The sequence below is a fragment of the Solanum lycopersicum genome, chromosome 10 (genome assembly GCF_036512215.1).
Source record: "Solanum lycopersicum chromosome 10, SLM_r2.1".
NCBI classification, from domain to species: Eukaryota; Viridiplantae; Streptophyta; class Magnoliopsida; order Solanales; family Solanaceae; genus Solanum; species Solanum lycopersicum.
In genome coordinates, this window is record NC_090809.1 from 5,032,506 (window position 1) to 5,043,828 (window position 11,323).

At 30.7% G+C, this 11,323-nt stretch overlaps 1 protein-coding gene and 1 non-coding gene across 2 annotated transcripts; one reads left to right on the top strand and one right to left on the bottom strand.

Annotated features, from left to right (window-relative positions):
• Positions 1 to 1,494: 1,494 nt before the first annotated feature.
• LOC101254242 (ubiquitin-conjugating enzyme E2-23 kDa) lies at positions 1,495 to 5,575 on the top strand. The gene is made up of 6 exons (XM_004248002.5): positions 1,495 to 1,731; positions 1,827 to 1,906; positions 3,404 to 3,518; positions 3,613 to 3,665; positions 3,765 to 3,893; positions 5,277 to 5,575. Exons 1-6 carry the CDS (start codon positions 1,688 to 1,690, stop codon positions 5,405 to 5,407), a joined length of 552 nt encoding a protein of 183 aa, XP_004248050.1. The 5' UTR covers positions 1,495 to 1,687; the 3' UTR covers positions 5,408 to 5,575.
• A 455-nt stretch (positions 5,576 to 6,030) lies between these two features.
• Positions 6,031 to 6,116, bottom strand: TRNAY-GUA (transfer RNA tyrosine (anticodon GUA)). The gene is given in 2 exon segments: positions 6,031 to 6,066; positions 6,080 to 6,116. It is a non-coding gene; the product is annotated as a tRNA-Tyr (tRNA).
• Positions 6,117 to 11,323: the final 5,207 nt, after the last annotated feature.

Consider the following 11,323-nt stretch of genomic DNA (forward strand, 5'->3'; position numbering starts at 1 on the left):
GCAATCTCATCCACTGTACCAGATCGATTCAGGTTGACCAAATGATGAATTAATTAATGCTTCACATAACTTTCAAGGTTGAGAAAAAAGAAATTTATAAAAGATCATCTAATTTGATGATAAAGAAGTTGGTCACAAAGAAATGATTTTGCCTAACCTTTTGTTTGGCAGGACATGTATTGATGTAACCCCATTTCATATTGTCATTTGTAAAACAATAGTAAGTGATTACAATGTTGTTTGAATTAAAAAGTGGAAACAAATTGGAAGGGGATTTTGTCGAAATAAGAAAGATGAGAATATTGAATATTGAAGCCACCTAAATATTATAATGCAAATAATTAACTGGAGTAATACATAAACAACCCGTTAAGATATTTTATTTGAACACTCAAACACTCAACATTTTATTTACAAATATAAAGTGTTTTAATTAGATTGAATTTTGAATTTTTATTTTATGCGTATTTTTATTTTATCTATTAAATAGTTAAATTAATCATATAAAATATGCGATTATTTTTTAGGAAAAAATTATACACAACTTATTGTATCACTCTATCTCTACAATTTGAAAAAAATTACAAAAATCTTTACTCTCCTTCCTACTACGGATACATCACTTTACATGATTTATCGATCGGATACTAAGAGGGCATATTCCTTGTACTTAAGCATTCAGTTCCCTTTCAATCGGTAAAAGCTTGGTCCCAAAAAAGCATGCATTACTTTATGCAATGTATCAAAACTTCCCGATGTATTGTGAGTTGTGACATTGAGTGATATACTCGAAATCGGGATATAATGTATTAAGATGTTGAGCGCTGTATTTGAAACTAAAACGCGATGTATCAAAACGTTCAGTGATGTATCCAAAATACTTAAATTTAAGGGATGTTTGTAATTTGAAAAAAAAAACTCAAAATATAATGTATTAACTCTTAATATTATGAAATGTGTGTAAAATTATTTTCTTTTTAATTAGCATTAGCCTGAATAACCCTCAAATCTTAAGCATTTTCTATTTAAGATTGATGCATATAAATATAAAAATGCTATATTTATGTGGCTAACTTAAGTTAACTACGAAAAATGTGTGTAACATTTTTTCCAAATTAAAACCAAACATATCTAATTAAATTATCTTATTAAAAATACTTTTGATCTTCTCTAATCTTCTAACAAACATTACAAAAGCTTAAAAGTCAAAAGTTATTCAAAATAGTTAACCCAAACACCCTCTTCGCTTGAGTGTCTAAATGAAATAATATCTCATTAACTTTAAATATAACCGATTAATTTTAATACAATGTATATATATTTTGTATATCTCAATTTATTTAATTAATATTAAAATATATTATACATATCTATATTTAATAATAATTTAATTTAATAAATTTATTTTACTTTTTACAAAATAATTTATAGCTTTATAAATATCTACAACTTATTTTAAAATATATAGATTTTAAGAATCTCCATTTTCAATTTAATGTCAAGTAACTATGTTACATAAATAAATTAAAGACAAAACAAAAAAAAGTAATATTTTAATATGCCAAATCACAAATATTATCCCTTCTTCTCCCTCATGTCTGGACTATTTATTTTGCTTGTCTGAGTTGTACAAGCAACTGATTCTTTTTCTATCTTCAAAAATCACCAAAAAGAAGAGCCAAAAATCATGTCTTCCCCAAGCAAAAGAAGAGAGATGGACTTGATGAAGCTGTAAAATCTCTTAACAATTTATTTTTTTGGTCCAAATTAATTTTGGGGTTTATTATTTTTGTTTCATTTTTTCAATTTTTGTTTTGTTTAATTAGGATGATGAGTGATTACAAAGTTGAAATGATCAATGATGGGATGCAAGAGTTTTATGTGCATTTCCATGGACCTGCTGAAAGTAAATCTCCTCTTAACATTGTTATCTCAATTTGCATTCTTTTTTAGGATATATACTAAAATATTTACATTTTTAAGACATTTATTATTTAAGAAGGTCTTTGTTGAGTGTTTTTTTTGTAACTTGAAGGGGTATTTTCTTTTGGTGTCTATTTTGGTTTTTGATTGAAAATGGGAAATTAGATTAAAAAAATTTGAAGGTAACTTGGGTGAGGATGAATTGATTAGATGAGGATATTTAGGATTTTGGTGGATAGGACAGGGAAGAGAGACTGAGATGGTTTGGACACTTGAGGAGGAGGTGTGTGGATGACCCGGTAGAGGAGAGGCGAAAGTAGGTCGAAGAAGTATTGAGGAGAGGTGATTAGGCAACATATGATGCATTTTCAGCTTACTGAGTATATGACCTTAGGAGAGTCTTAGTAGCTTAGTTGGTTGGTTACTGAATGTTAAACTTGCTAGTGAGAGTTCGATTTTCCACATTGTAATCCCCTTTTCCACACCCCAAAATTGTATATGACCTTAGATAGAAGGATATGAAGGTTGCGGATAAAGATATAGGGTTAGTAGGTAGTTGAGATTTGTGTTATTATTAGCCTATTCACGTCTTTGGTTGGGTGGAAATGTAGAGCTCCGTGTTGGTCGTAGTATTAGTATATTCATGTAGTCTATTTTTTTGTGGAACTAAAATATGTAGATTATTGCGTGTAGGTAATCTCACCTTGTTGTTGTTGTTATGGTCGCACTACTTTGCTATTAGCTATCATTCTTTTATTTTAATTACGGCATTGACTTGCTTGGTGGATCTTTCGAAAAACAACCTCTGTAACTCGGAGAGGTAGTGATAAGGTCTGTGTACACTGTACCCTCCCCACACCCCACTTTGTGGAATTTCACTGGGTTTGTTGTTGTTGGGAGAGGTTGAATTAAGAAGTCCTTATTTGGCATCGTTAGTTTTATAGTATCACTTTGTGGTTATGAATCTACTTATGCTTCTTGGGGTGCGGCTTTCCCCGAAGCTTGTTGACGTAGGATACTTTGTGCACCGGTTTACTCTTTTGTTTGGCATTGTTAATTTTATAGTCACACTTTGTGATTATGAATCTAGTTTGCTTCTTGGGTCCTTATGTTGAATGGATAATAGAATTATATTTAGTTATATATGTACCTTTTTCGTGTATCTGCTTTTTGGAAATTCACTAATAATCTTCAAGTTACATCCGCCTTTTTGTGGGATTATAATTGGATATGAAGAAAAGAGGGGCAAAGGTGGATGCATGATTTGGACTTGATGGGTTCAACCTTCATTTCTTTTGCCATTATGGTTTTAGATTATAATATTTTTGAAAATTTAGTGGTTTTCACATATGTAATAGTAAATAACCGTGTAAAAACTGCCAGCTTCAGTTGAACTCGTTGATTATACATTGCGTCCGCCTTTTAAGGATGCAAAATTGCTTTTTTCAGTTTCTGCTTTTAGTTACCCTTGTTTTTGCAGGTCCTTATCACGGTGGAGTTTGGAAAATAAAGGTGGAACTTCCAGATGCATACCCGTATAAATCTCCGTCAATTGGTTTTATTAATAAAATGTACCATCCAAATGTTGATGAGATGTGAGTTTTCAACAGCTTAATTCTGTAGATAATTTCATCCTTCTAGTGTTGTTTTAGCTGAAGTCTGAAATTTCAACGGATTATCATTTTTCAGCTCAGGATCAGTTTGTTTAGATGTTATCAACCAGACCTGGAGTCCCATGTTTGGTAATTGGATATGAGCAATGATTAGATTTTGAAATTTCTATGGTTTTTCCGCCAACTTCCTTTTTAGTAATATAGCTGGTTTCGAAACAATTTCCACAGACTTGACAAATGTGTTTGAAGTGTTTCTCCCACAACTTCTCTTGTATCCTAATCCGTCGGACCCATTGAATGGGGAGGCAGCTGCCCTGATGATGCGAGACCGAACTGCATATGAACAAAGAGTTAAAGGTATAATGATCCATATCAGCTGCTTATTTGTTACAAAAATTTGTGCTTGCTTTAAGTGGACGAGAAGAACGAACTATTAGAAGTCCTTGAATCTTTGAGTAAGGTAGACTCATAGAATTAAAATCTCATAGCTTTAGTTTGGTTTAGGGTCCACTGGAGACAACCTCTCTACCTGCCAAGGTAGGGGCAAGGTCTGCATTCACTCTATCTTCCCCAGATACCACTTGTGGGACTATACTAGGTATGTTGTTTTTGTAGCTTTGAATTTTGATTGGTTGCTAGGGAATTGGTTATCCTTTGTTTTCTTGATATTTGCGCGTTGATTATGTTAGCATTCTATTGTAGATAAAATTTTCTTAAGTTAGCTTCTCTTGAACTATTCATGGTTAGACTAAGTTCGGGTGAATAGACAACAACATATGGGCCTAACTATCAATTATTGCCCCCACTTGGCAGGCTATTTTCATTTGCTTGACTTGGAGTATAGACATTATGTCTTATTGAGCTAAACATCATCCTCATTAATGCTAAGAATCTACATTTCTCTTTCTATACGTCTATCATGTGGGTATTTTGCTTAGAAATTTGGTAGGGCAGAAAAAATCTGTTATTCAGACTCTTCAAAATGTCGTCCAGTGTATAGGGTCCACCAAAAGTTGTGCATTTTTGAAGGATTCAACACAGATGTTGCTTGGACATATTACTGCTAATTTATGTTTGCTCAAACTCTTCAAAATTGTTGCTGCATCAGTGTCTAATCCTCCAAGAATGCACTACTTTTGGAGGATCCAATATGCACTCGTCGACATTGAAGAGTCCGAGCGACATAGCTTCTAATAGAATGCCACTGTGTCACACATTCCTCTCCTTTCAAAAGTTTAGGCCATTCGAATGGAACTTCTTAAGCATCAAGTCATTAACTAAGCACTCTTAACTTTTTGTCACTAAAGATGGTACTCTTTTCCTAACGAAGTTATCTTCTGGATGTTAAGATACGTTTTTACTGCTTTAATCTATTGCAGAATCTATGAGATCAGTGTATTAGGTTGTTGAGCATCATTCCAGTATTTTCTTCGACCATATCTAAATGATTGTATGAAAAATCAACCGAGCAAAGTAGTTTAGATTTATGTTGCCACCGTCTCCTGCTCGTTTCTCCTTCAGTAACTAAACTACAGAGATAGTTGCTACCTACATTCTGAAATGAAACTATGATGCATCACATTCTCTAATGATGCATCTTGGAACTATCAGGTTGTGGAATTCGTAACCTGAAAAATAAGGCGACATTTTATAGAAAGAGTGTAAAAATTTCATTACACAGTTGGTAGATACAAGTTAAATCCTTCAACATTTCTAACATGAACATGGTTGTTTATCCAGAATATTGTCAAAAATATGCTAAGCCAGAAGACGTTGGAGCTGTCCCGGAGGACAAGTCGAGTGACGAGGAGTTAAGTGAAGCTGAATATGACTCAGATGATGAGGCAATGGCAGGACCTGTTGATCCATAATACCTCCCTCATCTCCATTACTATCTGTAAATCATGTCATTTGTCCTATTGTTGAACTGCATAGTTAAAAAAAAAAAAACTACTGATTGTGAAGGGGATCCTAAAAGAAGTTGCCCTCTTCTGTTAATGTAAATAAATTTGATGTTTGATATCCTTCATGTTCTTTTATATGTGTGTGTTTCGCGCATTTATCTTTTTCTATAATTGAGTTTCTTCATTAAAGCTTGATATTTATTAGCGTTTTGTGCTTAAATCCCCAATAGACCTTCAAGCTTTATTCGCCTTTGATAATGCCGCAACAGAGTATTTTGACATGGCAGGGAGAGTAAAGAGCAGGTTAACTAACATCTGCCAATCTTTAACATACAAGTTGTAACAAACAAATGGATGTATTTTTAAAATTGAGTAATTATTTGATATTTTATTTTAAAAAATAAATTACAATTTGATGTTTTTAGAAAAAAATTACTTAGTTACACATTCAACTCAACTAATTATATAAAAAGTCTATTATGTGAATGAATTAATTACATAAAAATGTCTCAATGTACCACGCAAAAAGACTTTTCTGGCTTATAGTTTCCGTCGCGTTTTTTTTTTTAAAGAAAAAAAAGAAAAAAATATCCGACCTGCCGGATTCGAACCAGCGACCTAAAGATTTCAGCAGTACTACTACAGTCTTCCGCTCTACCAACTGAGCTAAGGTCGGTGCTGCTGTAATTGCGCTACAAAATATTATAATTAGTAAACTATAATAACCAAGTCTTTTCACAAAATGGTGTGTTACAATTGATATTAGTACAAGTTTTTTTTTTCTATATGTAAATTCAATTTCATTTGGTATAAAATTTGAATAACAATATATGTTATTGAGTAAAACATGTTTTCAAGTAACAAAACTAAATTACAAATTTCTGCAAATGATTAATGTAATTGGATAGTGACGTATTTGAATGTAGAACAATCTGTCCTTACAATCTTTAATCAGTATATTATTTAGAACTTTAAAAGATGATATGGTAGCCTGCTTCAAAGCTATGGACTTACATTTGCAATTCACAATATATAGTTAACCCTTCTCTTCTGTACTAAAATAATACTCATCATTTCACAAAATCAATACATAATAACATTATGATTCATATATTACCCATGAGAGATAAACCTCGAAAATATAAATTTGACCAACATAAGAAATCTAAATAATCGATTTATGTTTATTGATCAATTTAATTAATTAAAATAATTAATTTATGTTCAACATACTTCTAAGCATATTTACTACCTAGTTTTGAAAACGTGCCTCGCATGTTTGATCTTTATTATTATATAAAATTTATATAGGCCTAACTTATGTATAGAAACATGTGTAATATCAACTCAACTAACTTAAAAAATAATGAAATATACATGCCATCATACGTGTACAAAATGAAAAAGGTTAAACAAAGCAATATATTAATATGAATAAGGAAGAATAATCGATAAATTGAAATTTCATAAAGAAATCTAGTGGACTAACATTTTATGTCCAATTTATAAAGAAAGAAACTATGTATGCCGTGATAGAATTATTAGCAGCCTAAGAATAATTCCTAATCAAGCATAATAATAAGTTAATAGATGGTTAAGAGAAGAGGCATATGAGAAATATTTTAATGAAACCTTACCGGTCACATTGAAGATGAATTTAGAAGCAAAAGGGGAGAATATCAATGGATCTAGTCTAGCATGATTTACTGATCTTACTATTTATAAAATTCTGAAAGCTTAATGTAAGAAGTTGAAAAGAACTTTAAAACATTAAATTGGTATGGAAAAATGATAAGCCATACTAGAGTATTAAATTAAGTGGTAGTACCAAGGAAATTAATTCATATGTAAACTCAAATACATATTAATCATATCATTGTAAAACTTAATATGGTATTTTTAATTAATGATAAATATTTAAAAAATTAGATATTTTATAAAATTTTAATTTAATATTGGGAACAATTTAACTTTTTCCTAAACTCTTTTTGACTTTTAAGGGAAAATGCACAAGTATCCCCTCAATCTATGTTCGAAATCTCAGAAACACAATTATATTATACTAAAATCCTATTACCCCCCTTAAACTTATTTTATTAATATTTTTCTATCCCTTTTCGGCCCACGTGGCACTATCTTGTGAGCCTAACGCTTGTTGACATTTTCTTTTAAGCTAGTGCCACGTAGGCTGAAAAGGGGTAAAAAATTATTTATAAAATAAGTCAGGGGGTGATAGGACCTTAGTATAGTATAAGTGTGTCTCAAGAATTTTGGACATAGATTGAGGAGGAACTTATGTATTTTCCCGACTTTTAATAATATATATGTTGTTGTTGTTGCTGATGTTGTTGTTGCTGCTGCTGATGCTGCTGATGTTGTTGTTGTTGCTGCTGCTGCTGCTGCTGCTACTGATGATGATGATGTTGTTGTTGTTGTTATTTCATTTATAAAAAAGTAGATTTAATTTCTAACATCCCATAATATTTATATTTAATATAAGAAATTTTAATTGACTCTTGTTCTTTCACATTCTTTTCCTGATAAATAACAAATAATTCAAAAAATAATTAATATTATTTAATTAATTAGATGTTTAATTTAGTCTAGGGATAAAATGATAATTCAACTTTTCATCTATGGAGCTTCCCACTTATAATAATACTAATTTTGTAGAACGTGCGTTGCACGTTTATCTCATACAATTATTATCAAACAATCCAAAGATTGATCATTTCAACAACATTTTGATCTTCTTCATTCTTTAACCTCTGCATGAAATCTAACCGAGATATGTAGAAATGAAGGTAGAATATTGAAGAGGAACCAATCTTTTTCTCCTTCCAACATTACAAGACATTAGTTAAGATATAGAAATCGAAATTCACTAAAAAAATGTTACATTACTACAGTAATAACTTTGACCATTTTTGCTAAGATTAGAGCCATTAAAACTTGTGACAGAATAGCCTTGTAAAAGAGCTCAAACTATAAAAACAAAAACCTATTCTACAACTTCATTTAGCTAAGATTCATCAAAAGAATGCAAATATTTCAGGATGACATCCACATGTTCTTGTAAATGAGTTTTGAGCCTGAAACAATTCCATCAAGTTCTAAGAATCATCAACATAATGCGAATATTATGGGATATTTGTACACTGAATAGAATAACAAACCTCGAGAAAATCTTGTATCTGATAACATGGCACCCAAGAAGCCGAAGATGATAGCTATGAATCCTTGTACGGTTTCACCACTATATTTGAGTAAAAAGATTCAACGGGATTTGAAATCCAGTTAATCTTTGGGTGACTTAAATGAGGAACCTTAGGTAAGGGAAGATGGAAAGAATCAAATTATTAAAGATATTTTAATCAAAAATTAAAAGGATTTATTAGTTTTCAACTTTATTGTTTTACCTTTGATCTTCATCACTTTTCTCACAAACAAGAGGTGAAGTAATTGAAGAAGTATTGTGCCTCGAGAAAAGGAACAGTCTATTAACTTAAATCATAATTATGAATAATATTTTTATGCAGTATTATTAATGTAGATGAAGATCAAAGGTAAAATAATTAAGTTGAAAATTGACAAGTCCTTTTAATTTTTGGCTAAAATATCTATAATTTGATTTTTTTCATAATTATGAGTATTTTTACTGCAATTTTATTAATGTAGAACATATAATTTCTTTATATATATAAAGGGTAAAAAGGTAATTTAACTTTTGACGTTAATTCCTCTCACTTATAATATAATATGATAGAGATATGACATAAAGTAACACCTGAAATTGTCCTGAATTTTTAAAAAGACATCTTAACTATACAGATGTCCTATTACCCCCCTAAACTATTCAGAACATATATTATTACATCATTTTTGGATAAATTCCAGATTTTAAATGGCAAGTGTAATCACACACCAATCATTGTGTGACACGTGTTAATTCAATTGAAAATATTATTTTTTTCATTCTAAGTTTTTCTTTATTTCTTTTCTTACTTTTTGACTTATTTTAGTTTTATTATTTTTATTTTAATTTCATTTCAATTTTTAATTCATCTTCCACCCCAACTTTCAAACTCCCTCCATTTTCTTTCTTTATTTCTTCTTCTTCACCTCTTATCCTCACCTAACCCCACACCCATATCAAGTTGAGCCCCTCCATTTTCTTTCTCTTTTCTTCTTCTTATTTGGTCTTACTTTTCAAAGTTATACTATATTTTAGACTTTGTTGAGTTATTGATAAAAAAATTAATTATTTTTCTAAGAAAGATCAAAATTTTGAAGGTATCATCATTTAGTTTATCTCATTTCCATATAAGTTCAAAACTAGAAATGGTAATTTTGAAAGCATAAGAATTCTCTGAAAATTGAAAAAGTTAAATTAGAATTTGGATAAAAAACTAAATAATGTCTAATAATCATCTTGAAATCTAATGGGTTTATCACATTGTTCAAAGTGTATTAAAATATCTATATATAATTTTAAAATAGAAGAGAGTTAAACTAATAGTAAAATAAAAGAGAGATGGAGTTGTGGTAAAAAGTGACATTGAAAGTGATAATTAATGAACATGACAATGAATTTTTGAAGAAGGAAGAAAGAAAAAGAAAAAAATAATAAGGAGAAAAAGTTAAAACAATAAAAAAAAATAAATATATATTTTATACTAAAATTCTTGTAAAAATAAAATTATATTTGTTTTTTAGTTTGTTCACGCTCTTTAAGAGAGTGTATACACTCTCCATGCCAGGTGGACGAAAAATGATGTAATAATATCAGTTCAGAATTGTTTAGGGGAATAATATGACACTTGCATAGTTTAGATATCTTTTTGGAAATTCGAGACAACTTCAGGTGTCACTTTATGTTTTTTTCTCTAATATGATATGATGTATAAATCATTCTGTTATTGAATGCCAAACATTGTATGTTGAGCACATATACCACACATTTTGAGGAATTTGGCAAATGTATTTTTGTTTACTAAATGATGCGATAAAGAATGACACACATATTAATTTGTATAATTTCAAGATGTTCTAAGCTGTTTGTGGACTTGATTATCAAAATTATTTTTCCCCTTTCTATGATAGTCTACGATCCATACGAAGTTCTATGAATCGTAGACTGGTCTCGTAGACCTGAACCAGTAGCCAAAACTCCTTCAATTTATTTTCTTTTTGAAATCAATCTTAGATGTTACACTCATGCGCAAGTTTAAGTAAAATCCGAATAGACAGATAAGCCCAATAGGTACACATATTAGCTAAATTTACTAATAATGAGAAACGGTAAGTCCAGACCTCTAACCACGAATGACCTTCAAGTAACCAACAAGAGCCACCCATCTAAAGCATATAAAGCCCGGACCTTGAAGCGCAAATGAATCTCCCAAGGTGTTAGGCCATAAAAATAAGTGTGTCGATTCCATCGAGGATAAGACCCTGAGAGGTCCCTACAGAAGCCACTTGACAAACATACAATAAAAGAGTTTAAGTAAGACATCTCATATCATAACTATGTCTTGACAAACCGTTATCAAACATCATAAGAGAGGTAGGAACGTAAACCATACACTACATACAAATTCTCAAGAGTAAACAATAAAAGCAATAAATGATCTTCAGGGATTTGTCCTCGGAGTATGAGGACTCACCAATCCAATAGCGAATAACAATCTGAGTCTAGCCACAAGCAGGAGGAGGAACGTCAGACCCTATATTATGAAACAATATAGGCACAAGTATGTTAGACTAGTACATCGAATGTACTAAGTAAGAGGAATATGCATAAACGTAGACATAATATCATAGTAGGCTTGACATATGTAATGCATGACCAAATGGAACATTTAAAATCTTAGAAAGCAAAGT